The 27,691-nt window shown below is 50.1% G+C and overlaps 1 protein-coding gene across 3 annotated transcripts; it reads left to right on the top strand.

Moving 5' to 3' along the window:
- The first annotated feature begins 795 nt into the window (after positions 1-795).
- On the top strand, positions 796-25,904 carry OTUD5 (OTU deubiquitinase 5). 3 transcript variants are annotated; one of them, XM_015247293.3, is made up of 9 exons: positions 796-2,175; positions 10,956-11,046; positions 18,622-18,686; positions 18,774-18,930; positions 19,026-19,174; positions 22,411-22,614; positions 24,129-24,330; positions 24,419-24,532; positions 24,830-25,904. In XM_015247293.3, the coding sequence occupies exons 1-9, from the start codon at positions 1,582-1,584 to the stop codon at positions 24,952-24,954; spliced, it is 1,701 nt and encodes a 566-aa protein (XP_015102779.2). In that variant the 5' UTR covers positions 796-1,581; the 3' UTR covers positions 24,955-25,904. The 3 variants fall into 3 exon arrangements, with proteins under 3 accessions (XP_015102779.2, XP_015102780.2, XP_006213526.2); XM_015247294.3 differs by having other exon boundaries at positions 799-2,175; positions 10,953-11,046; XM_006213464.4 differs by having other exon boundaries at positions 801-2,175; positions 10,953-11,046; positions 24,833-25,904.
- The last annotated feature ends 1,787 nt before the right edge of the window (positions 25,905-27,691 follow it).

The following is a 27,691-nucleotide window of genomic DNA, read 5'->3' as shown; positions in this document are numbered from 1 at the left end:
CTCACAACACCTTGGTTCATGAGCTCATCTGAACTTCCTAACTACTGGCTGAGGTAGTCTGGGTAGGCATTAATATTCCCGTTTTACACGTGGGAAACCTCAAATTTGAGACACAGTGACTTGCTCAAAATTATGCAGTTGGTAATGGTCCATCTGTGCCTGGAACTAAGGTCTTCCAGACTCCAAAACCTGGGATCCTTTCCATTGCACCGCCATGCAGATTAATTTATTGGGCGCTTACTATGTTCCAGGCACAGCACCAGGCCCTTTCCAAGTATTAACCTCTTATTCTTATATTGGAATTATCATTGCCATTTTACAGAGAAGTGGAAATTCAGGATGGGGTGGGTGTCAAACGACTAGCCAGAGATCACTCAGACAGGAGGCACAGAGCTAGGATTAGCTCGCCATCCTTTCAATAGCATGAATTTTCCCAATCTCATTGCGAGATGCTGGTTGATGACAGAGCTGGTTCATAAACTTTGCTCGATTCAGGTAAACTCAGTTCCAGGGTAGGGGGCCAAAAAAAAGGAAAAAAACGGGGGTAGGGGAAAAGGCTGTGCCGCGCCTGCGCACTAGCCACAGGGGCGAGGAGGTCAACGCGAGGGCGAGAGCGCGGTGGTGCCAGAGAGGGCGTGTCTACTTCCCAAACACCCGCTGTCCCCACGGTGTCCGTCTGTCCCAAGGTTGGCCCGTCCAACGTGAGAGACGGCATCTCTTAACCAATCACGCAGAGCTCGGCCTGTTGCCAGGGTGAAACGGCGCCCGCCTCTCCACCGGAAGTGGATTTGCAGGTAGGTGGAACAGGAACTGACGCTTTAGGGGCTTGCTAAGCCCTGGGAGTGTTGATATTTTCCAGTCAGTCCGGCTGACTGCGGCCAAGTTGGAAGCCCGGAAGGGAGGTGATTTTAAAATTGTCGCTCGTGGGGCATGCCACACTGTCCTGTCGCAGAACCCACGCCTGCGAGGCAGAGCCCCGGGGAGAGAAGTTAAGAGCGGGACGGGCCGACGAGAGGAAAGGCAAGGAACGAGGGTGCCGACATTGACTGAAATCTGAGACGGTGGGCAGGGAGGGCGAACGTTCGCTTCTGATTGGCCCGTGGCTGTCATCGAGGACCCACGCAGCCGCTTTGATTGGTTGGTGCTCGCAATTGTTGTGGTGGCGGCGAAGATTTTGCCCACGTACTTCCGAACGAGAGGCGGGGCTGTGCCCCGGCGCGCGTGCGCAACTCCCGGGGCCCCACCCGGTAGTTCAAGAACCTGCGAGGGGGCGGGGCGAAGAGGTGCTTGTTTTGGTTGTTTCCTTTGAAGCCGAAGGCCGGAACGAACGTAGCAATAACTTGCTGGACTTGGAGCGAAGGCAACGACAGGCTCGCCGCGGTGCCTTCATCTAGGACATCACATCCGGGTTCTGCCTTGTGACCCTCGCACCGCCGACGGTTCGAGAACCGGTGCTGTGATCTCTTTATCCGGGTCCCGCCGATCCCGTCGTGCTTCGCGCACCACTGTAGCCCCCTCATCCGGGTCCTCTCCCGGCGTGCCCCGCGTTGGGTTTGCTGGGGGGTACTCGGTGCTGCCGCCATGACTATTCTCCCCAAAAAGAAGCCGCCGCCACCCGACGCCGACCCCGCCAATGAGCCGCCGCCGCCCGGGCCGCTGCCCCCGGCGCCGCGCCGCGGCGGGGGTGTAGGTGTGGGCGGCGGCGGCACGGGCGTGGGTGGCGGCGACCGCGACCGTGACTCGGGCGTCGTGGGGGCCCGTCCCCGGGCCTCGCCACCGCCTCAGGGCCCGCTCCCGGGGCCACCGGGTGCGCTCCACCGCTGGGCGCTGGCCGTGCCGCCCGGCGCCGTGGCGGGCCCCCGGCCACAGCAGGCCTCTCCTCCTCCTTGTGGGGGCCCCGGCGGTCCCGGCGGCGGTCCGGGTGACGCGTTGGGTGCAGCAGCAGCGGGCGTGGGCGCGGCGGGCGTGGTGGTGGGCGTGGGCGGCGCCGTGGGCGTGGGCGGCTGCTGTTCAGGGCCTGGCCACAGCAAGCGGCGGCGTCAAGCCCCTGGGGTTGGCGCGGTTGGCGGGGGCAGTCCGGAGCGTGAGGAGGTTGGCGCAGGTTACAACAGTGAGGACGAGTATGAAGCGGCTGCAGCTCGCATCGAAGCTATGGACCCCGCAACCGTCGAGCAGGTATGGGCGGGGGGTGACAGGTGAGTGGGTATGGTGGATGGGATCCCCAAATTGGGTAGGGACCTAAGGAGGGCTCTTTGAGGTCGTTTGAAGGGGTCTACATTTTCTCTCAGAGCCTGGTACTTCTTTTCTCTGCTGGTGGGTGCGTGAAACACCCTCTTCCCTCAGCCAAGGATTTGGGGTTAGGGGCCCCACATAAGATAGACGATTTAAAGATGGGGTCTGTGGTCTTTTCTAGGACCCATCGTTGTTACTCTGGGCTGTGGAATCTCATCATGTAGGGCCAATAGGTGGAAACTCCCCAGGAGAGACAGGCAGGATGGAATGCCTCCTGAGAGCGGAGTCTCATGATTCTCCAGAGGACTTTGGTCTGTGTTTGGTGGCTTGACATTTGTTTTCCTCTGGGATAAGAGTCTAGGAGTCCCCCTCCAAGTAACACAAGGTGGAGACATTAGAGATGTCTGAGTGTCCCCAGGATACCTAAACCCTTTCAGGGGTCTGAGGCACTATGAAGGACAACCCCTACCTCCTTCTCAGGGGGGTACAGCACAGGACCACACAGCAGTGAGGTCTTAGATTCCTTCCAGAAATCAAGGTCCTGACACACACCATATGCATATCCCCCTAAGATTCCCTTCCCCTTTGGGGACAAAGGTCAAAACCAACACCCTGGGACCAGAAACTCTGCTAGGGTAAATGAGATCACCTTGTAAGTGACAAGGATCTGTGCTTCCTTTCAGTAGTCTGAGACTTCCTTGGAGATAAGAGTGTGAATCCCTCTCTAGGAGCTTACGCTTCTTTTAAGGGCTAGACCATCCTCCCTCCCAGACCTGAGCCTTTCTTCAAGAAAATGAGGCTCACTGTTTTGAATACTGGAGCCTAGGGTTCCTGCTGCTTATGGACTGGGGCTTTCAGAGACTGGGTCTGAAGCGGGAGACTGATAGCCCTCCACAGAAGCCTTTAGGGGATTTTTCTCTTCAGGGACTGGTGTCTGAGTGTTCTCTTTGGGGATCTAAGACCCACTGTGCCAAGGACACTTGAGCTCACCACTCTCAAGGACAAGAGACCCATACATACCTCAGTGACCAGTGTGTCTCTAGAGATGAGGTCCAGGTTACTCCTTCAAGGAACTTAAGTTACTTCTCAGGAACAGGAGGATTCCCCCCACCAGAATTGAGTCCTGAGACCCCCTCCCTTGGGGTCATGGATAGAGTCCCTGGGGAGTAGGGTCCTGAGTCTCCCCTCTCAAGTTTGAACTTTCCCTCAGGTGCGTGAGACACCTCCCCCACCTTGGGACCTGAGACTTGAGCCTACCCTGAGAGTACGTACTGTCACCCCACTTCAGACAGCATATGTACACCCCAGTCATAGAGGCCTTTTAGAGACATAAAATTTCCTGCTTTGGTGACTCGAGCCTAAGCCCACCGTCCACTTGTGAACCAAGTCCTGAGAACTGCTTGTTCCCTTGGGGACATGGGTAAGGTGAGATTCTGAGGGAAAGAGTCTGAGCCTCCTCTCAGGGGCCTGAGCTTCCCCTCAGGGACAAGAGATCTTTCACCTTAGGGAAGGGTTTGGGTCCCTCACCCCTTTGGTGTGAGGTCCTTCTCAGTGTGGCCTGAGACCTCTTCCATTGGGCAGAAAGACCTGGGTGTTTTTCACAGTCTTAAGAACCTCCTACCTGAGCCGGCTCAGGCTGGGAAGTTCCCCTTACTTTCTATGAGAAGGTTGTCAGTTACTGAGGAAGACTGAAGTCTCTTCTCAAGAACCAGAAGATATTCTGAGTCTCTCCCTGACCCAGCTGTGCTTCCTTCTCATTTCTAGGATCAGGGAAATATTCTGAGCTTCCTGAATTGCTTTCAGTAAGCCTGTTTCTTACTAGAGACAGAGAATGGGTTTGGGACACTCCCACTCCAGGCAAATTCTCCACCCACATTCCTCTCCCCCTTTGCTCAGGTGAATCTTTTTGTACTTTACAGGGGCCAGGATCTTGTCTTTAGTCCCTTTCCTTGTTCCCTTTCCACCCATTACTACTCCAGGCAGGATAAAACATCTGCCAAGGTCAGGACCAGGAGTTGCTGGTTAGGGTAAAATGTGCCTTTTCTTCTCCGCTGAAATAGGAGTGATACTTCCCTGGTCCCAGGGACAGAGAGGAAGAGAAAGTCACGTGCTGCCATGGTGACTAGAAAGACACCTCCTGAGACCCCCATTGCACCTTTTAGGCTGAGAGTCCCTCCCTTGTAATTGTCCCCCTAAGAACATGGAAGTAAAGCTCTGTGGTTGTATGATACCTTCCCTTCCCAATGACAGGGGGGAGGCTTCCGTGTCCTCCCGCTTCTTGGGACAAAAGGAGGAAGAAGATGCATCTCCTTGCCTCCCCTGGTTCAACTTGGGGTTGAAAGAGGGAAGATTCTTCCTGGTGCCCCAGGCTTGGTCCTGAATCATCACTGGGGGCATTTGTAACCTGGAGGCCAATTAGATCCCTTGGGAAAGAGGGGAGTTGTTGAGAGGGATCCCAGATGGTGAATGTGGTCCTTGTTGTGACTACTCAGACTTCCTGTCTGTCCTGATGCTGTGACTGTATCTCTACTGCCTTTAGGAGCCCTTCTGGCACCCTGGGGTCTCAGTGCTGGGAAGGTGGTGGTGTCAGGGGTTTCCTTTCTCAGGCATGGCTGCCTTGCCGAGAGTCTCCTCTGTGCAAAGAATGACTTGAAAGTGTCCTGAGCTTGAGGACCCCACAGAGCATTTTAAGAAGGGGACCCGTGTGCTGATGTGGTAGGAGAAATTGAAACTGGCACTGTAACCAAGGTACTTGGGTTCCCATTCTGGCTCTGCTGGGGCTTTGCTGGATGAACCAGGAAAGTTCTTGTTGTGCTCTCTGGGCCTCAGTTTCTTTGTTGGTCAGGTAAGGAGCTGGTGAGGAGGTATCACTTAGCTTTGGGATTTTAAAGAGCTCACACCAAAGCCCTTTGAACCTGGAGGTGGCAGAGAATGGTGGGTGTCTTTTGAGGAAGAGCTGGGTTCCTCCCCTCTCTCCTCTGCCCCTCTGTTCCCTCCCAGCTAACGAAGCTTGGTGGTCAGGACAAGCGCCCTGGTCAGTGTGAGGCTCAGGGTTGGTGAACAGTGATTTTTGTGGTTGCTGGACTGTGGTGAATAAGCTCAGGGGTTGCCTGTTGGATGGTATAGAGTTAAGAGTCGTGTGTAGAAAGAGCTTAGGCTTTGGAGCTGGGTGGGCCTGAGCTCAGACCCCAGGGTCTCCTGCTTAGCTGCCAAAAGTCCACCCATGCCAAGGGTTATTGAGAGTCTGAATACCTGACCTGGTCCACCTCATATCTTGGCTGATTCTTTTCTTGCAGTTTCCCCAGGATCATCTGGGTTCTTCTTAAGAGCCTTTGCAACAACTGATTTTTGTTAGCAAGGGCCCATTTGGCATCTAGGAACCTACTGATTTGTCTGGGGAGGAGGCAGATTGGTATTGCAGGAAGTGGTCCCTGCCTGGTGGTCTGGGTTTGAGTCCTGTATCTTCTGGCAGTTCCCTTTTCTGGGCCTCGGTTTCTCCATCCATAAAATGGGTAATGGTGAAGAGGGAGGTTGGACTCATTGTTCTGAAGCTACTTGTATTCTCTTTAATTCCCTGCTTCCTACCCCCTTTGAGTGGGGCCCCTTGGCTTTTGTGGGTGTGCTATGAAGTTTCAAGCAGTTATCGGCTTCCCTCTCCCCAGCCAGTGCTGTAGGCCCTTGTGTGTATGCTTCTTTTTAAACAGGTTTATTGAGATATAATTCACACATCATACAGTTTACCAGTTTAAAGTGTGCAGTTCAGTGGTTTATGTTTATGTTCACAGAGTTGTACATCCATCACCACAGTCAAATAATTTTAGAACATTTTCTTCACCTCAAAAAGAAAGCCTACATCATCATCATCATCATCATCCCCCAGTCTTCTCATCCTCTGTCAGCCCCTGGCAACCACTAATCTACTTTTTGTCTTGATTGATTTGTTTATTCTGGACATTTCACATAAATGGAATCATACAGTATGCAGTCCTTTGTGACTTGCTTCTCTCACTTGGCATAACGTCAAGGCTCATCCGTGTTGTGGCACGCATCAGTACTTCATTGCTTTTTGTTACAGAATAATAGAATCTTCGTTTTTTAAATACCACCCCCTCACCCCCCACCCTCACAGTGGTCTGGCAATAGGTTTGGGACCTTGCTCTTTTCTGATTCCTCTGCCCTGGAGAGCTTGTGTTAATCCTTGGAGAGCAGTATGTCTGTGTTTCTCATTGGATGAGTTTGCCTATGTTTAGCCCGTGGAGCCGAGCCAGTGTTCCTGGGTGTTTGAGGGGGAGAGAGGGGTGGTCTTGGCACCAGGCTTGCTGGGACAGAGCTGTGAAGCCCAGAATACTAAACATCTCTTGGCCATGGGCTCTGGGAAGACATCTGTCCATGAGCTGCCACTGCTGCTGCCATCTCCCCCTGCCTCCTCCCCACTTCAGTGGCAACTCATTCATTGATAGGCAGGGTCAGCAGCTTCCCAGGCTGGGAGGGAGGATTCCAGACCCCTGCAGCCTTAATTCTAACCCTTTCCCTAGAAGGATGCTAATGAGATGGGTCCTGGGGGATGGGAGCCATGCCATGTTGCCCAGGGCTCACACCAAGGAGTGCTACAAGGCGGTTGTAATCATTTCCTGTGGCTGCTGTGACAAATTACCTGGGTGGTTTAAAATAACAGAAATTTATTTTCTCATAGTTCTGGAGGCCAGAAGTCCAAAATCAGTTCTGCTGGGCCAAAATCAAGGTGTTGGCAGGGCCACACTCCATCCAGAGGTTCTGGGGGAGAATGCAGTCCTCTTCCAGCTTCTGGTGGCTGCCAGCATTCCTTGGTTTGTGACCACATCACTCCAACCGCTGCCTGGCTTCTGTGTATGGGTGGTCTCCTGTTCTGTCTGTATCATGTCTTCGTTGGCTGTTCTAAGGACACTCGTGATTGCATTTAGGTCTTACCTGGATACTCCAAGATAATCTCCACATATCAAGATTTTTAACCACATTTGCAAAGACCCCCTTTCCTTATGAAGTAACATTTACAGGTTCCAGGGATTAGGGCCTGATACCTTTGGGTTGTCGTTATTCAGCCTACTACAAGGGTGTTCTTGTTTGCCTTCCAGAGAGAGGAAGAGAAATCATTAAGTGCTCTCCTACTGGGCAAAGTCCTGTAGTATTTGTTTGTTCTATATCCCTATTATTGGGAGGTTTGTTATCCCATTTCACAGATTGGAAAACTGTAGCTCAGAGCAGTTCATCACATGGTTAATTGAGGGGATTGGTGGAACTGGATTGGAACCTAAGTCACTTGGGTCCCACAGCTTGCTTCAACTTCTCTTGTGCCTTTGGACCAGTAGATTGCAGAGTCTTGCATCTAGGATTCCCTGGTGTCAGAGAGCTTTGCCTGGCCCCTTTCTGGAGGCTCAGAGGTAGGGAGGGAGTTACCCACAGGCTTAGCAGTGGTCTTGCAAGATTCAAGATCTGGACTTGACTTTCTTAGGCCAGAGCATTGATGTAGCTTAAATGTATCCGTGGTTGGGCCAGCTCTCACCTCTCACTCCCATCAGCTCTTTCTTCCTGGGCCATTTTCCTGAACAACTTCTAAGTTGGCACCTACCTTGGAGGCTTCTGTCCAGCTAGGGGAAGGAAAAGACTGTGCTAGAAGCGGGACTCTGAGCTCTTTTTGGAGTCCAGGATCATGACCTCCCTGTTTCCTCCCCTCAGAGAGACAGAAAGGGTTCTGGAGCCCAGTCTCCAAAGGCTGCTGGTGCCAAAGCCAGTGGGTGGCTGGTGGTCTGACCTCCAGATCCAGGCCCAGATATCAGTCTGGCTGCCCTTGCACATGCTTGTGCGGAGAGTGTGCTCAGACCTCCATTTTTAGGGACAAACCAGGATTTTCTCAGGAGGGGCTGCCAGGTATATCTCCGTGGTGTGGCTCATGGGGCTCCCCTTGTTGCCTCAACACTAGGCTTTGCTGGTGCCGAAACCCCAGTTCCTTTCTCCCTTTGTAAAATGAAGATGATGCTTTCTGCCACCTGGCCTACTTACCTGCCTACTCCTATCCAGGACTTTAGCTCTCCTGAACTCATTGTTGGGTCTCTGTCATCCTTGGGGTGGCAGAAGTGATTTCTTATCCAATTAACAAGCATTTCTGGAGGTTTTGGTGTTTTAATCCTTTACTCAGGTGGCATCTCCTTTCAGCCTTAGTGACTAGCCAGGTCTCTTCCTCTGTTTCACAGCATTCCTGTGTTCACCTCTTTCAAAGCCCTGCTCACACTTGTGTGTGATCATCACCTGTTTCCCTGTCCCTCTAGCAGTTTATGAACTTATCGAGGTTGAGACCAAGTCTGATTCATTTTTTTGTCCTCATCACCAGCCCAGGGTCTGACTTGGTAGCTGCCAGGTAAATCTTTGTTGGATGAATAAGTAGGAGCTCCTCTTGTCTTCTTTGATCCGTTTTCTCCTCTCAACCCCCCCCCACACACACACATACTTGAGGTCAGGAGGTTGCTGTGTGCCCTGGTTTTTCGGAACTTCTGTCCAACCTGGGGCTGTGATCGTAGTTGCAGCTTCCCTCCTGGAGACCCCTGGCTAGGGCAGGCGCCTTAGTGCTGGGGGATGGCTGACCCTGTAGGACAGAGATAGGGGAACTGGCATGAGTGTGCTAGTCCATAGCCTCTGGGGCAGGAGGGGCACCTGGACTGCTGGAATGTTGCACACAAACAAGAGTCTTTGTGCTGCCTATAGAAGCCCATTAAGGGCTTCCAGGTGCCTTTGTCATCTCTGGAAAGCCAGCCACACCTTCCTGGAGTGCAATCCCTGACATTGGGGCTACTGGGTGTTCCCTTGTTACCCCTTCTTCATCCCTTCCTGTGTAGCCACTCACCTGGGACTTTATAAGGGCTTCTCAGTTGGGACATCATCTGTCTCTGCTGGTCTCAGCCCTTCTGTTACTGGTGAGCCCTTCTGTCACTAGTGTGTGGTATGTTGTTTAGAAAACATTTTCAGATCCTGAAGCTCCTCTGAGTCTCTTGACAGCTCTGTCAAGCAGATCACATATCCCCAGTTTGATAGGAAACTGAGGCTTGGGGAGTTCAGGTAGCTTATCTGAAATCATAAAGCAAGTAAATGATAGAACTGGGGTTCGAACCTAGAGCTTTTGACCTCTAAACCTTGTGTTTCCTACTTTGCCAGGAATTTCTCTCACTTGAGCTGGGTAAAAATGGCCTGTAGAGAGGTGATCCTCTCTGTCTGATCGGCATTAGCCCGGATACTATAAATTCCTGGGCTGGGTGGTGTCCTTGAGGAGGAGCCTTGAGATTTCTGGTCCCTAGGCCCGATGCAGGCTTGGATTGGCTTCTTCTGGTGGCCAGCAGAGGGCGCAAGGAAGCTGGGAAAGTCAGCTGCTTCTGGTTTATTTTGTTTTGAGATGGAAAATATGTTTTAAGTGACACGTGTGCTTTTTTATTTAATAGACTTTATTTTTTAGAGCAGTTTTACGTTCACAGCAAAATTGAGCAGAAGGTGCAGGGAGTTCCCATATACCCCCTGCCCTCACATGCAGAGCCTCCCCCATTATCAATGTCTCCCACCAAAGTGGTACATTTGTTACAATCGATGGACCAACATGGACACATCCATCACTCAAAGCCTACGGTTTACATTAGGGTTCACTCTTGGTGTTGTACACTCTGTGGGTTTGGATAAATGTGTAATGACATGTAAGCACCATTATAGTGTCATATAGTGTAGTTTCACTGCTCTAGGTGTCCTCTGTGTTCTGCCTATTCATCTCTACATTGTTTCTTTTAATCTGAAAGTACACATTTGTACAGGTTCACTTAACCCAAACCTTCAGGGTCAGATGTGCTTTGGAATTTAGAAAAACTTTAGAATCTGGGAAAGACTCCTGGTGTGTATATTGTGTATTATGTAACATCTCCGGTGGGGTCTGTAGCAACACCTCTTGATCAGACAGCTGAATGTTTCTGCATAGGAATGCATGCATATTCATCTCCATAGGTTCTTGTCAGCTCGGGTCAGGTTAGATAAAGACTTGGTTTTTAAAGCTTTTTGAATTTTGGGTAAGGTATTGTATATATATCTTATCAAGGAGGTGGTGAAGTAAAATCACCTGTAATACCAACCCTTAAGGATAATACTTTGTTGTATAGCCTTCCCAACTTTGTGTGCATGTGTTAAATGTGTTCAATCACAAGTGAGATCATACTTGGCATACGTCTTGCCTTACACAGTGTATCTTGGAATTCCCTAGCTATATGTGAGGCTTGAGATCTAGGCTCTTGCCAGTCACTCCCTCCTCAACATCTCCCCTAAAGTGGCTAGAGGTTCCCCAGGTGAAACTCCTTGAGATAGAGCCAGGTTCTCCCCCCAGGCATTTGCTGGGTCTGGGCCTCTGGCTGTCTTGGGGAAGGCCCAGCACTGGATTCCCAGCATGGTCAGCAGGGGTCAGAATGCAGATGGGGCCTCTGCCCTCAGGACAGCTGAGGCCCCTCTGGGAGCAAGTCTTCTGCTCACACAGCAACTGAGTTCCCTAAAAGAAAGGGTCGCCTCCTGCTCCATGTGCACGGAGTGGTCAGGCAGGGCTGAGGGCTTGACCTTGCCCAGTGTCCTCTCAGCTAATCAGCTGGGCCCCTTGGGAGCTCAAGGGCAGTGCCCTGGGGAGGGGGTACAGGCCTCTCCTGTTGCTGACCCCCCCCTCTTCCCTCCAGCAGGAGCACTGGTTTGAAAAGGCCCTGCGAGACAAGAAGGGCTTCATCATCAAGCAGATGAAGGAGGACGGCGCCTGTCTCTTCCGGGCTGTAGGTGAGTCTCTGCCTCAGCCTTCAAGGGCCTAAGGCTGCCCCTGAGCTGTGTCCCAGTTGTTAGGAGTAATTTCCATGACAGGGGTGGGGGCAGAGCTAGCTGGTTTTTTAGGGACTGCAGGCCCCAGTCTCGAGTTAGTATCTGGCTTCTAACCCTCGGTCCTGAAGCAGTGTGGTGCTGTGAGAATAATAACAACGGTAATGGTAGTGATGAAATAACATTACTTAGGGAAGGGCGCTCTGTCAGGCACTATAGGGAATCCTTTGATTCTCTCCCAAGTTAGGTAAGTATAGGACACTTGCTTCCAGTTGTCAGATGAGAAAAGTGGCTCAGAGAGGCTCGGAGTTGGGGAGTGACTTATCTAGGGTCAGAGAGTACTCAGTAAAGTCGGGAGTCGGATTCTGGATTAGGTTAGTCTGAGGCCCATGCTCCTAACCACAGCACATTGCTGTTCAGTAGAGAGAATAGTGAATCCTCATGTACCCATCATTCATCTTCAAAATAGTCATTAACATATTGCTAGCCTTATTTCATCACTACCCCACCCACTCTTTTTCACTCTCCTGAAACGAGTATTTTTAAAGCAGAATGCCAGCATTAGATCATCTCATTCGTAAATATGTCTGTATGTTTCTCTGACAGATGAGGACTCTGTCTTTCCCCTTTAACATAACCAAAATGCCATTATCATGCCTAACAAGATTAATAATTCCTTAATACCATCTACCATCCAGTCTGAACTAGATCTTTGAAGCATCTCTGGCTCTGAATCTGACACTCAGTAAGCAATTGTGAGGTCCTGTGCTGGTGTCCAGGGAAAGCTGGAAGTGTGATCTGATCCTCTGATATCTGGAGCTTTGATATCTCCTGAGGAAAAGTACCCTCCGACAGGAGCTTTGAGCTGGGAATCAGAAGTCCCTTCTAGTTCTGGCCCTGACTCATAACTTCCATTTTGCCGTCTGTGAAATGATGTTGATTCTGAAGGGCTCCTTGAATCCCTTCTGGATCTGTTATTCTCTCAGTGTGTGGGTATCCCTCATGTCTGCTGGTGGGCTAGACTGACTCAGGCTCCACTTCTGGCTGTACCACTGATTCTTGGTGTGCCCTTGAGCACACACGTCTTTTTTTTGTCTTGAACCTTGAACCTATTTCCTCGTCTATAACATGAGGCTAAAAGACACCATATTATAATGATTAAATGAGATTACTTTAGTAGATCTCTTTAGTGTCTGACATATAGTAGGCCCTCATGGGACAATAGCATTGATAAAGCCTGAATGCTGTTTTCAGTGGTGCCTCAGAGCCACAAGTGTTTGAGTGAGTGAAAGTTAAGTGGGGTGAGTGGTTGCCTCCCCATTCTACCAAGCAGAAGAGGTCCCGGCAGTGGACTCTGATGGGCTGGGAAAATTCCCAACCCTCCGATCCTTGTGGCTCAAGTCTATGTTCTCCCTGGGATGTTCCCTAGAGAAAGAGCTAGGTTTGGGGTTATTTTGGACCAAAGGAAGGCAAAGAAAGAAAAGGTGAGGGCCCATTAGGTACTAGGCCCTGTGCTGAGACCTTAGACTGGATGTGGGGTAAGCAGGGCTACTGGAGGAGTGAGGGTCAAAGAGTGTAGCTGGGCGTGTGGGTCTTGGGTGGTCTTTGAGGCAGGTCTCAGGGCTAGTGAGGACCTGGCTGGGCAGTAACCCACGTTAAGAACAATATTTGTGTGTGTTCATCTAGCTGTTTTCCTAAAACACACTCTGACCCTTCCCCCTCTTTGGGGCCTTCCAGTAAGGGGTCTGAGCTTACAGGAAGAGCTGACCACGACAGGTTGAAGGCCTTTCCCTATCAGCACAATGGCTACACATTTTCCCTGACTGGGCTGCCCTTGGCTTTTCTCCGTAAAAACCTCAGAAGCCCCATGGCCTCTCCCCCAGAAGTACATGACTCTTGGGTCTCTAGGCCTCATCTGGAGGTTTCTCTGGGGCAGAGCACACAGGACATGTACCTGGGAAGGGAACTTTGTCCTCAAGCTTTCTGCTGCTCCTCTGTTTCCAGCCTAACTTGGACAGGGACAGGCGGTAGTTGCCCTAGGCTCTTGGTAAGAAAACCTCCGGGTTCTAACTTCCTGCCACACATTGAATAGTAGAAGGAGCACATAACTGAGGGTTAGAGTTGGAGTGGGGATTGCGGACACAGAGGACGCTCTGTTCCTTGACTTCGACTGTTTGCTAGGCATTCTGCTGGGTGCTTCACATTGACCTGGAAAATTGGGATTGTTATCCCATGAGACAGGGATGAAGATTGAGGCTCAGGAAAGGGAAATGACATGCTCAGGGTCATTAATGGCACAGCTGGCATGGGAATCCAGATGTCTCCAAAGGACACATTCTTTCTGTGACCCTAGGAACACCCTAACTTCTTAGTTTAGCTATCAACTGGCTGGATGACCTCAAGTGTATTCCTTGATCTCTCTGGGCCTTACTTCTTCCAGCTAGGAGGCTGTAGTCCTCTACTGTTAGAAACCCTGAGGCAGATGGGTTTCTACCCTCTATTTTGCCTCTGAGATCTGGGTGTCCCTAGTGTAAACCAGTATCCACTGCTTGTGCCCAATTCTCTCTTCTGCCACCCCCTATTGGAGATTTGTGAGCATCAGCAAAGACTTGGGTGGAGTGGAAGTGGGAGCCTGGGTCTCAGAGGTATCCTGTGGTCCACCCTGCCCCTGCTATGCTCAGATAACCTCCTCCTAGAAACATGAGTCTGCATCTCTCCTCCCTCCCTCTCCCCATATAGCTTTGACTCAGCAAAAACCTCTGGCCCTGGCCCTGGCCTTGGTCTTGGCTTCTGTGGGCAGAGTAGAGGCCACACGTGCCTGTGCCTGCATGGGCCATGGGGATGCAGCTGGGGCTGTGTGTGTTACAGTGATGGGGCTCAAACATTAGCCAGGCCCACTGCTCTGGGCCTTTTAGTCTTAGAACATGGGCTATCAGCATTGATCTCAGATCAATTCTGACTGTTTTATAAATGGGAAACTGAGGCCTCAAGAGGTAGCCAAGGCCCTATTATCTAGGTCATACAGTCAGTATCAGAACATTGGTATTTAAGGTTGAACCAGCCCAGGAGAAGAATCCCATGGGCCACCATGTACACCAGCTTTCCTTGATCTCTCTCTGCCCTGCCTCCTTCAGTTTTCCCATCTTTGCAGTGGGGATTTTTTCCCCACCCTGGCTGCCACCCCTGCAGTGGGAATTCTTGAGTAGAGGAGCAGGCATCTCTGAGACCAGACTATTGAGAGGGCCAAGTTCTGTTGTCTCCCCCACTGAGAGTGAGGCAGTTGGGGCCATAGGCCAGGTATGCACCACAGCTACTTGACAGGCGGGTGCGGCCTTTTTCTTGGTTCATCTCCTCAGTGGAGCCAGGAGAGAAGTGGGGAACAGACCCGGTCTTGTCTCCCCGTGCTGCTATGTATACACACATTTATGTGGTTTGTTTTCAGATTGCCTGCAGATACCAGACTTCCTTTTTTGTCCTCAGTGGAACTTGCTGTGGCTCTTCTAGCAGGCAGGCAGGCAGCAGCCTGGCAGGGAGGCAATTCCCAGGTGCCTCTAGAACAAATGGTAGGGCCTTGTACTTAAACTCCTTTAGATAGTCCAGGCTCTCCTGTCTTGCTCATCCACATAATTCCTCAGCAAATAGTGACTACATTTTAGGAAGCCTGAGGAGGAAGGATTACAGAGGTTTGAGAGACCTTCTCCCGGGCAGCAGGGGAGGGAGGTTTAGGCAAGTCTGTTAGAGCTAGTGGCTACTCCCCTCTCCTACCAACCCCTGGCAAAGGCTAGGAAGGAGGTGAAGGGTTGTTCAGCCTCGCATCTTATCCAGCCTTTAGTCTTGCCTGGTTGGTGACAAGGGCATCTACTTGTTGAGTGTGATTATTCTCTGTAGTTGTGAGGGTTGTTGTGTGGCTGTTTGACTTCAGGGAACATCTTTAGCAGGATCTGCTGGCTCTGTGTGTGCACATGTGCATTTCTATGCTGGTGTCTCTGTATGTTCAGAGAAAGGACAGAAGTGGGGTGTGGGAGGGTAAAGTTCATGATGACCTCTGTGGCCCTAGTGAGGGGTACAGCCCCTGATACCTGTAATCTCTGCCCACTCACAGGCCTTTCCTGGGTTACAACTGCTTCCTGCTTGTGCTGGTGGGGAAACTGAGGCAGGCAGAATCAGGCCTGGCCCAGGGAGTCAAGTGGCTAAGGTGACAGCTGGATTAGAGGTGGTGGTAATGTCACCTGGGGAATCAGTGCTTGAAGTTACCAGTTATTCCTTGAAAGCCTGGACTCTGGGCTCTCCTTCACCCTCCCAAACGTGTGACTTTGGGCCAGCTGTGCCATATTTCTGTACTCAGTATCCCTTCTGGGTAAATTAGGGTTTTTGGGTGAGGATGGAATGTGAACCTTGAGCCTTGGTGGAACCAATTTTCATATTGTGCTGAGGCTTCCCGAGCCCTGTTTGGGTTGGGGACAGAGGTGAGGTAGTGGGGGACCCCCTTCCAGCTGGACTCTGGGAGGGAAGAGCAGGTGCAGATTGCCCACAAGTGCAGTGTCAGCAAGAGGAGGAGGAGTTTCGGTTTCTATAAAAACAAGTGCTCTGAATTCCCCTACCTCTGCAGGTCCATTGGGCCCTTTTCCCCCACCTTAGCCCCCACTGGGAAGTCTACCTCAGCCCCTAGTCCCATGTTCAAACCTTTTGGGAGGAGAAGGGCTTTCTAGAGGACAGAGATGGGGCTGGCAAAGTCAGACAAGCATCTCTTCAGTGAGGACTTCCTGTCTTCTTAGCCCTATACTGGGTGTTTTTCCTGCCTTATGTCACTGAAAAGATTCTTCTACTCTACCTCATTGGCAAAGTAGTTGCTCTGTTTCCTCAGTTCAGAGATGCACATTTTCTTCCACGTTGATGATCTCCAAATTAGGGTACATCTTATAGTCAGTGAAGTGAGCCCCCCCAAAAGCTATGATTAAATACACATACTGTATCACCTATCAGTGCATCTTAGAATTGAGAGAAGGCGGTATTTTACATTTTATAGGTAAGTAGGAAAGGTCATACCTTGCCTGCACTTAAGGACCCTATTTTGTGAGGCCTATGTTATTGATTTGATGTTATTTAGGTTGCTAAAGATTTGAATTACGGGCACAGAAGGTAGACCTGTGGACCTTTGGATTCAGTAAAGGTAGAGAGCCAGTCCTGCCTGCACGAGGAGGGGCAGCCTAGACTCCGAGTTTGGGGCTTTCCTCTAGCTGAGGAAGTGCAACAGAAATGAGGAAGGGCTTACTTAATAAGTGGTTCCGGTGACATTCTAGCTGACTTATGGGTGGCTAGCTATCTGAAGGAGTCATCGTTCTCCTTGTGACAAACAGAGCCCTGTCTCTGGAACATTTAGTATGCCTTCGGTGTTTGACAGACCATCCCCTGTAGTCTTGACAGCGCCCCATGAGAGAAAGAGGAGTTACTCTTCCCACTTTATGGATGAGGACATTATGGTCCAGAGAGGTTAAAGGCCTTGCCCAGTACCACACAGCTAGGAGGCAGCAGAGCCTTTCTGCCAGGCAAAGGGGTCAGTGTCAGGGAAATGGGGGGAACCTCTGCCACCTCTTTTCCTTGTCCCATAGTCTCCCCTCTTTCCCCCAACTTCTTGCATCTGGCATCTAGTTCAGGTAAATCTATCTCCTACGCCTGGAAATGCCTGTTGACCCTTCCCTAGGAACATCTCAGCCCCCTCCCTGAGCTTGGTAGACCGACTTCTATTTAACCCCTTCGCCCCCATCTCAGTTCCTGTTTACTGCAGCTGCTGACAGCCCTGTCTCCTTGGCACCCCAAGTTTATTCTACAGAAATAGCTCCTCAAGCAGCTCAGGCAGCCACAGTGGGTTCTGTGGTCCTGGCTTCTAAGAAAGGCAGCAGCAGGGGGCCCCCAGGCTGTGCGCAGGGCATGTGACTTGCTGGAAGTACCGCTTGGGGGGGTGGGGGAGAGCGTGGCCACAGAACCCACATCCTTGTTTACATCGGTGAAGGGGCTACCCCTTCCCGCCTTCACAACCCCCACTCCCCCTCACCTTCAGTTCTGCACCTCCAAGAGGACTTGAGACAGACATAGGCCCCATTTTCTATCTCAGAGTGGCCTTTTACTCCTTATCTCACAAAACCCTCCAGGGAGGGACAGGAAGGGCAGCGAAGGTGTTCTTCTGGCGATTCTTCACAGAGGAGGTAGACTGGCTGTCGTGGAAGTACTCTGCAGTGTTCCCTGTGGGACCTGCCCCTGACCCAGTGCCCTAGGGAGATCCCATCAGAGCAACGGTCCTCTGGGGAGACAAAGGGAAATTCCCTCTTCATCTTAGCCAGAGGGCAGCAGGCGTGCCTCATCTTCAAACCCGCTTTAATTTCCCAGGGAAGTGGCTTCCTGGCTCCCCCAGCCTACCCATCCACTCAGCAAACTGTTCCAGTTTCCTGCACTGCATCAGGCTCTGAGCAAGGGGTGGACTTGGATGTAAACCACCCTCTGCCCTCAGTGGGGGGAGCCCAGTGTGATCGGGCAAATGACGTCTGCACACACCTTTGATAAAACTGGTGATAGAGGTGCCCTGAAGGGTAGGAAACTGTCTTAAGAACTCATTGGTGTTTGACAAGTAGGCAACCGAAGAGGATGGAAAGAACATCCTAAAAAGAAGGAACCACATGTATGAAGACCTCAAGTGAGGCAGAGGGAGCCTAGTTCATATTGTGACCAAAACCCTGACACCTGAACCCCTTTGGGCCACAGGCTGCCCTTCCCGAAATAAGCTTAAGTTAGGTGCATATGTGTTTTCTCTCTCTTACAGACTACATGCTTCTTGCAGATAGGGACAGGATTTTACTCACCTCAGTGTACCCTACATTCAGGCCCCACAACAGGAAAAGGGGCTGTGAGTGACTGCTCTGTCCTAAGCCCAGTGCTAGTCACTTCACACCTGTCATCTCATTAATCCCACAAGAGAATTAAAGGAAGTTACCCAGCTTGATCCTATTTCACATGTGAGGCAAGTGAAGTTCGGAACACTTGGGTCGTTTACCTCTGGTCATTTAGTTTGCTAGTACCTACCACAACCATTTTTTCCTTTCCATTTTTTAAACCTATAAAGGCCATGCTGATTCCTGAGAATCAGGAAAACTGAATTCTAGAGTTGAAGTTGTCACAGACTAACTTTCTGTATGACCTTGGTCAAGCCACAAACTCCTGAGCCTCAGTTTCTTCATGTGAAGAGTGAAGGGTGGGGTGGTGCTTAAGGCCACTTGTGGAATTTGTAAATGTTTGTTGACAAACTCATCTACCCAAGAGGCCTGTGGTTTTGTCCCTTTCACCTGTACTCTTGTTCTTAAAGACTGTCGCTGTCTGCCTCTTTTTTCATGACCCTATTCCAGCCTACAAGGCCAAGAACTTTCCACACCTTGGGGTAGGAAAGGAAGTTTCCCTGGCCCCCAGCCCTCCAGCCCCAAGGATATTCTGTGACTCGGAACTCTTCTCTGGTGGCAGCTCTGACCCCAACCTCTCCTTCTGTCCCCGCAGCTGACCAGGTTTATGGAGACCAGGACATGCATGAGGTTGTACGAAAGCACTGCATGGACTATCTGGTGAGATCTTGCAGAGGCCTTAGGGTGGGGGCAGAGTGGGAGGATCTCCTCTCCACATAGACCTTGACCCTCTGATCTTTTCTACAGATGAAGAATGCTGACTACTTCTCCAACTACGTCACAGAGGACTTCACCACCTACATCAACCGAAAGCGGAAAAACAACTGCCATGGCAACCACATTGAGATGCAGGCCATGGCAGAGATGTACAACCGGCCCGTGGAGGTGTACCAATACAGCACAGGTACTTCTGTGGTGGGTAGGTGAGCGACTGATCATGCCTGGTCTGAGGCTGCCCCGCCTAGGCCACTGTGGGTGCTCCCTCCTCTTTCTCTTCAGAACCCATCAACACATTCCATGGGATCCATCAAAATGAGGATGAACCCATCCGTGTCAGCTACCATCGGAATATCCACTACAATTCAGTGGTGAATCCTAACAAGGCCACCATTGGCGTGGGACTGGGCCTGCCATCATTCAAACCAGGGGTAAGGAGATCCCTGTGCTCAGAATGGCTGCTGAATATAGAAGCCAGAAACCCCTGCTGGGGTCTGTTTTGCCCCTGGCCCACAGAAATGTCCTCTTCCCTTTTTCTGAGTTTGCCCCTAATGCCTCATCTCTGTAAAATTAGGGAATTACCCAAGGTGATCTCTCAGCGCTCATTCTGTGGTCTCAGTTTACCTGTCTGAGCTGGCTCACCCATCTTTTGTGCCTGTTGAGGGTTGCATTTTGGGATATGGAGCACATTTGGGAACTGTGAGCCAGGGCTTGGTCTGGGGGTCTTGGCACCCACATGAATCCTCCTCCGAACCTCAGCAGGTACAGACAGCTGTGGTCACAGATACTGGGAGTGCCGGCCTGGCCCCGCCACTTACTGGCTGTAGGACTTAGGGCAGATTGTGTAAGTAATCTGGCTGGCAGCTTAGCCGATACAGAAAGTGCCTAACACTGGACCTGGTGCCTAGTAGGTGCTCAGAAGGTGGCAGTACGTTTTCCCAGCACACACTGACAGATTCTCATTCTCTGTCTATTCATACACAGTTGCCTGCTGGGGGTTTTGATATCTCTTCTATTCAGGTTTCACTCCCTACAAACAGAAAGTGCTCCTGCTTCATTTTGGGAAACATACCCTAATACCAGCACACTGTCCAACATAGAGGGGTTTTTGTTTTGTAATTTAAATACATTTTTAATATCAGAATAGTTTTAGATTTATGCAATTACTGTGCTTAGAGAATTCCCATATACCCCACTATGATTAACATATTAGCATAGTATGTTTGTCACAGTTAATGAACGAATATTGATATATTAACTAAAGACCGTACTTTATTCAAATTACCTCAGTTTTTCCCTAATGATTTTATCTGTTCCATGATCTTATCCAGGATACCATATTAAATTTAGTTGTTGGGTTTCCTTTTGGCTGTGACAGTTTCTCCTGATTTCCTTGTTTTTGATCTGTTTACAGGCTGTAGTTTTACCTTTTCTAGAATGTCATATAATTGGAATCATACAATATGTAGTTTTTCCAGTGGCTTCTTTCATGTAACACTGTACATTTAAGATTCATCCATGACTTTTTGTGGTTTGATTGCTCGTAACTTTTATTTTTTCTTTTGTTAGAAATGTGAATGCCCTAGTGTTTTTTTTATTTAATTAAAAAATTGTTGACTTAAGAATAGTTATAGATTTACAGAAAAATTGAGACGATAGTACGGAGTTCCCATATACCCTCCTCCCCCTCGCACACTGTTTCACTATTATTAAGGTATCAGATGACTGTGTACATTTCTTATAATGTACGAACCAATATCGATATATTATTATTAGGCTCCCTTTGTGATGGTTTCTCACTTTCATGTTTTTGGTGACCTTGACAGTTTTGAGGAGTACTAGTCAGGTATATTTGTAGGATGTTTCTCTTGGAATTTGTCTGATGTTTTTCTCATGATTAGACTGGGTTTATGGGTTTTAGGGAGAGAGATCATAGTGGTAAACTGCTGTTCTCATCACATCATATCGACAGTATATCCTATGAACATGATTTATGACTGCTGATGTTGACCTTGATCACCTGACAGAAGTAGTGTTTGTCAAGTTTTCTCCACTGTAAAATGACTCTTCCTCCATCCCCACCTCCTTTTCCATGCTGCGCTGTTTGGAAGGAAGTCATTATACACAGCCTACACTTAAGAAGTGGGGGTTATACTTCATCTCCTTGAAAGCAGAGTATCTACATAAATTCTTTGGGATTCTTCTGCAAGGGAAATTTGTCTCTTGTCCTCCATTTATTAATTTGTTCAATCACTTATGTATATCAGTATGGACTCAGGGTATTTATTTTATGCTTTACACTTTGGGTTATAATCCAATACTATTTTTATTTATTTTGATGCTCAAATTGTTCCAGTTTTGGCTATTGGAACCTCTTTTAGTTGGTCCCTGCGTCTCTTTGAAATACCCCCATCACTCTGGTGGTGATTTTTTGCGGTGGGGAGAGGTCTTGGGATTTTATTTTGTTTTGTTTTAGTTTTGAGTGCTTACTTTCTGGCACTACAAGGTGCTGTAGGCTCATCTTGTGTATTTCCTGCTTCAGTCCTAGAACCAGCCATTTCTCCAAGGAACCCTGATTCCTTTTATTGGAGAATTTTATTAGAAACCAAGATCTAGGTGATCTGGGTACTGAGTGTGCTCCTTGCTACTGGGGTATCCTTGCTTCTAGGCCCTTTCAGCTGACAGAGCAAGGAGGTATATGTGTGTATACTAATCTGTGTGTATACACATATCTAGAAATATTTCTATATGTAACCATCTGTCTCTATATGAAGCTGTAGTTCTTACCTGTATCCTCAACTGATAGGTACCTTATTGTTTTAATTTGCAATTCCTAATAACAGACGGTGTTGAGCATCTTTTGTGTGCTTACTTGTATATCTTCTTTCATGAAGTTGTATGTTTAGATTTTTTTTGCACATTTTTTAATTGGCTTATTTTAACGTAGAGTTTTACATACTTGGGCTGTTGCCCATAGGTTAAAAAAAATTACATTTTACATCATTACTTAGTGCACACACACACACATTGGTGTGTGGTGTGTATATGTACATTAAAATAAGTATCACTGAACAATACTTCAGTTTATTCCCTGGGATAGGCGCTGATATTTTTCATTATTTCATTTTAAAAAATCTGCTGTGTCTCACAGCCTGACAGAGCACACTCTGATACAATGTCCCACAAGTCATATCACCCCACACCATACTGGCACTGTCCTCTTGTCCACTTAAATGCCCCAATACTTCCTCTACCCTGTGCACACACAGCTAACTTCTGAGGTGGTCTTTTCTCCTTGTCCCATTTGGGAATAGGTGAGGAAGGCCTCACCAATTGAGTTGTCACTGGGTGAGGCTTCTTTAAATTCTGGCCTCAGCTGGAATACACCTGGCTACCCCAGACTTAGTACTTCAGTGAGATGTCTTGGGTTTGGGAGCCGGGCTTCTGAGTGTAGGAGTTTGAAATGACAAGTCCCACAACCCAAGGCTGCCTTCCCCCAGTCCCTGATGGATAGGCAGCCTGCCCAGGGGGTTGCTTAGTAAGAGTACCTGCCTCCCTGTCTCCTCTCTTCTAGGCCTGTGGGCCCACCTCCTCTAGCCAGTTCTGGCTCTTGGCCAGACTTCAGAGTGTCACCCCACATCCCTGTTCCTCCCACACCCCCTTGTAGTTTGCAGAGCAGTCCTTGATGAAGAATGCCATAAAAACATCAGAGGAGTCATGGATTGAACAGCAGATGCTGGAAGACAAGAAGCGGGCCACAGACTGGGAGGCCACAAACGAGGCCATTGAGGAGCAGGTGGCTCGGGAATCCTACCTGCAGTGGCTGAGGGATCAAGAGAAACAGGCCCGCCAAGTCCGTGGCCCCAGCCAGGTGGGTCCTGGGCTCTGTTACTAGACTGGCCAAGAACCCATTACTTCCCATGTTCTGCACCAAAACAGGCAGAATAAAATTAAGCGGTTTTGACATCTGGTAGAGAAGGAACCTCCTAACCCTAGTCTGTACAGGATCTTGGCCTTAGTCTTGGCATTGTGCCTTAGAACTTTTAACATCTGTGCAGAACAAGCTCTTTTTAAGGAGTGAGGGAGGGCAGCCATTGGTAGTGACCTGCAGGATTCATGGGTAGTTTCAGAGGGACAAGCTTTTGCTGGATGTTCTTGTGTGCCAGGCTCTGTGCTGAGGATGTAAAATCAGGTCCAGGCCGCTCCACCCTCAGTGATCTCCTATCTGTTGAGGGAGACAGATGCATCAGTGGAATCCTTGACCCTGGCTGAGAGACCAGTGAAGGTGGGGGCTCTGGTCAGTCTTCATGCAGAAAGGTTGAATTTTTAAGTCAGGCAGTGGGGCAGGGCAGACAGGCATTTGAGGAATCACAAGGAGTTTAGAGTGATTATAGATGTTGGCAAGAGCTAAGTAATGCATTGAACAAATATTTATTGCAAGTCTGTGCCAGGCAGTGTTCTCAGTGTATAGGGGTACATTGGTGAGCCGGGCAGTCCCAGATCCTTGTCTTTATGGTGCTTACATCTTTGTAGAGTGTAACAAAATAAACAATAAACAGTAAACATAAAGAATAAGTTAATTGAGAGGTGGTACGGATGGAAGATGTAGAGCAGGGTAAAGGGAGTGAGTAGGGCTGGGAGTTCACAATATTAAGTTGCATTGTCAGGGTCAGCCTTAGAGCAGATGAGATTTAAGCTAAAGCTTGCAGAAGGTGAGGAAATGAGTTAAGTGCCTGTGCCAGGGAAGGCAGAGGGTCAGCAGGAGCAAAGACCCGGAGGTAAGTGCATACCTGGTGTGATTCAGGAGCAGCCCGGAGGCCAGTGTGGCTGAACAGAATGTGGTAGTAGATGGAGTTAGAAAAGTGGGGTGGGGGGAGCAGATTGGAAGGGGCTTTTGTGGGCTGTGGTAAGGACTTTGGCTTTTATTCTGAGTGAGGCAGAAGCCATGAGAGGGTTGTGAGCAGAGGAAGAATGGGATCTGACGTAGGATTTAACAGGATCCCCAGACTGCTAAGAGTAGAACAGAGTCTAGGGGGCAAAGGTAGAAGCAGGGGGACCAGCCAAAGAGAAGGCTGCTGTGGTATTCTTGGTGACTGATGATGGTTCTGGCAAAGGAGAGGGTGAGAAGGGGATAGGTTTGGATTTACTTTAAAGGTGGAGGTAACAGGTTCCCTGTCAGATTGGCTTTATAAGGATGTGAAAGGGGGTTAAGGAGCTTACCTTCATCCTGTGACCTGTTGTGTGACTAGGAATGATGGTGGCCTATGTAGAAGCTGTGTCATAGCCAGGATTCTGGTGTGGAGTGAGCCCTTTGGGGATGGGGCAGAGGAGTTGGTACTTACCTCCTTCTGGTGTTGGTACTTACCTCCTTCTCTCCCACCACAGCCCCGGAAAGCCAGCGCCACATGCAGTTCTGCCACTGCAGCAGCCTCCAGTGGTCTAGAGGAGTGGACCAGCCGGTCCCCGCGGCAGCGGAGTTCAGCCTCATCTCCTGAGCACCCTGAGCTGCATGCCGAGCTGGGCATCAAGCCCCCTTCCCCAGGCACTGTCTTAGCTCTTGCCAAACCTCCTTCACCCTGTGCACCAGGTCAGTGACTCGTTGGCAGGGAGTGTGCAGGGGTTAGGAGGTCCTGCCTAGGTCCTGGGCCCTGCCTCTGACTCTCCATCTGCCCCAGGTACAAGCAGCCAGTTCTCGACAGGGGCCGACCGGGCTACTTCCCCCCTTGTGTCCCTCTACCCTGCTCTGGAGTGCCGGGCCCTCATTCAGCAGATGTCCCCTTCTGCCTTTGGTAAGCCTCCTCTGTCTAGGGGCCAGGGACCAGCTGGGAGTTGGGGAGAGATGGAAGAAGCAGAAAGTCCTGAGAGGGAGCTTCTGGAGCCTCTGGCCATCTCCCAGGGAAAGAGACTTTCAGGCTCAAGGGTCTGTCCCAGAGGGGCTCTGAGTGGGGTGATGTGGGCCCAGAGGAGCCTTTTCCTTGGAGAAAGGAATGAGACCCCTGGATGGGATCTCTCCAGAGCCAGGGGTCAGTGAAGGTCAAGAAGGCAGGCTGAGAGTGCTCTGTCATCCTTTTTCCCTTCTTGCCCAGCAGGTCTGAACGACTGGGATGATGATGAGATCCTAGCTTCGGTGCTGGCAGTGTCCCAACAGGAATACCTAGACAGTATGAAGAAAAACAAAGTGCACAGAGACCCACCCCCAGACAAGAGTTGATGGAGACCCAGAGACTGGAGACCGTCTCCCAACCCCCACCACTCCTGCCCTCTGGTGCCACCCTACCTTCTTTGGCTTTCTTCTCTCTTGCCTTCTTCCTTCTTCCCTCTCTCCCCTCCTTTCCTTCCCCACTTCCCTCTGGCTGGCCCACCCTTGCGCGCCCTCTCATCGCTGCCACCACCACCATCACCTGTCTCTTCGCCAGCTGATGTGCCCTCTTGCCCCCTGCACAGCACCATCCCTGCATTCCACAGGGGACTCGGGCAAGGGTGCTGAAGGTAGGCGAGAGGCACACAGAGACAAACCAACTGGCAGCCAGGCAGCCCCTGAAGACAGACATTCAGACAGAGGGAAGTCTCCCTGCCCCCAATTCTTTCCAAGATCAGAAAATTGTCACCCCACCTCCACAGTGATGCCAGGGAGGTGGGAGGAAGAAGTGGGAATATCCCCTTCCCAGTACCCCCAAGAATGTCTGAGCCTTCAATGTTGAATTTTTCTTTATTAAAATGTACTTTTATCTTATAAAATCATTCAATCAAAAAGTGATGTAGACAACAGTATTGGCTCTATGAAGGCGGCATCTCTGGTTTGGGGGCAGGCAGGCCACGGGGCACAGAGGGGGCACAAAGATGTGTTTGTTGTCCCTGGCCTCCAGCTCTGTGGAGGTGGGCAGGGTCTAGGGCGTGAGCCGGGGATGGGGACGAGGGGGGCAGGTGTCAAGTGGGCTTTTTTGGACAATGAGACTGACCTCGCTGCATTCCTTATGCTTCCACCACCACCACTAGTCTTTTTCGGGGTGGGGGGCACCTTTGAGGATCATGGCCGCCGCCCAGGATTTGAGTGTGGGGAGTGGGAGCAGCCTCAGCAGATGGGGCACCCGTGCCCTGCAGGTGTCGACAAGATCCGCCATCTGTAATGTCCTTGGCACAATAAAACCAAATGTCAGTTTCCCCTGAGCGCCTCTGTTCTGTGTGGGGCAGGGGGTGGGTGGGCCTCTGGGCAGAGGCGGTGATGGCACAGGCCTTGGCTTGACCTCTGGGGGCCGCATGTTCTCCAGTAGGGTCTGTGTAGGGGCCCAGAGTTTGTTCATATTTGATTCACTGCTTACTAAACTACCTTCTGGACATGTTACCACCAAGAAAGCTCTGTCTTTGCCCGCTGTCCCTGCCTCGGTATTGGCACAGGATATAGCCTGCCCACCCTATTTCCTGGGGTGTAATGGGAGCAGAGAACTGTGAGCTTGAGGGCAGGGACTGAACTTCCAACTCCTCTGACTGCCTCTTGCCCCGTATGTTTTTGCTCGCTCTTTGTGATTGTTTGATGAGGAAATGCTTTAAACAGGCACAATGGTTTCTTATTAGCAACATGAGTTTAGTGGAAGTGACCAGAGGGGACCCCCTCACTGGGTTTTAGAAGCTAGGGAACAGCTAAACCCTTTTTTGTTCACATTCCCCAGTTCTGTTGATAACTTCTGTCCCTGCCCTTCCTAGGGGTAAAGCCCAGGTTTTGTCAGTTGTCTTTTTTGATGTCCCTCAATAATGGGGTACCCCTGTGGAAGAGTGTGTGTCCAGTTCCACAGGTGAGGGTGTGGCTGTCTGCAGGGTGTCTCTGGAATCCTCTGGTCAAGCACGTGTATGTTGGAGAGTTGGCTTGAAATCTTGGCTTTTTCTAACTGTGACTCACAACACAGGCTCTCAGTTTCAAGTGTCCCATGTACTACCTCACGCTCTCTCTGGCTGTGAGCATTGAGAGAGAGTGCATATGGTCAACATAATGTATGATGGCACGGTGCCTGGCACATCCTGAGAGCTCAAATGTTAGCCGGTATTATTTATTATCCTGATGTTGAAGTTTCTGCACCATTTGGCCCCTGTCTACTTCATCCAGCTGCTCTGTCTAGTTTCCTTGGCCTTTGCCTGGAATTTGGTCTTCCCCTGTCCCAAGCCTCCAACCTTGTCTTTCAAGATGGGTAGAGGGTCTCCTTCTGAGAAGCCCCGTGTGACCCATTTATATTCTCACCTCTATCTACAAATATGTCTTTAGTCCCTCCCCGGTAACTGTACTATGAGCTTCCTGGGCAAGGGCTATGATGCCTGACTTATCTGTGTATCTCTTAATATCTGCACCCCCTCTAGGGCCTGGCAGGCTTACAGTAGACCCCTAATAAATGTTGGATGAATAAGGGAGAGTACATGTGTATATTTGCTTTTTGGGTGTGTGTTGGGGGGTGTGCGCGTGCACATGTGAGAGACTGCGGTGAGTCCCAAGTCTTCATGCGCATCTCACAGAGTGTCTTTCTCTAGTCGTTTGTGTGAGACGAGGGCTTGTTTCCAGGTGTGTCAGATGGTGACTGAGTGTGGGACTCTATCTCTGACAGTCTGTGTCTGTTTCTGAGACAAGTGCATGTCTGCGTGGGTCTGTCTGTGACAGTGCATCTGTGGTTTCTTTCTGATGGGATGGATGTCCGCTTGTATTCCTGTGACAGATTCTGGGTAGCTATTTCTGGACAGTTACAGCAACAATGCTGCATGTCTGCTGTGTTATGTATCTGTGACTGGGTCTATCCATGTCTGTTTTTGTGGCACTGCCTATCTGTGGCTCTATCACCTAAGTGTATGTCTGCCTTTGGAGCAGTGCATGTGTGTCTCTGGAGCATCTGTGTGTCTTCCTGTGACAGACTCTGGGTCTCTCATTTCTCAGTACAAGTCCTTCTGTGACAGTGCATGTCTGATGGTGC

The sequence above is a fragment of the Vicugna pacos genome, chromosome X, assembly GCF_048564905.1.
Source record: "Vicugna pacos chromosome X, VicPac4, whole genome shotgun sequence".
In the NCBI taxonomy this organism is placed as follows: Eukaryota; Metazoa; Chordata; class Mammalia; order Artiodactyla; family Camelidae; genus Vicugna; species Vicugna pacos.
This window is presented reverse-complemented; position numbering and strand designations above follow the sequence as displayed.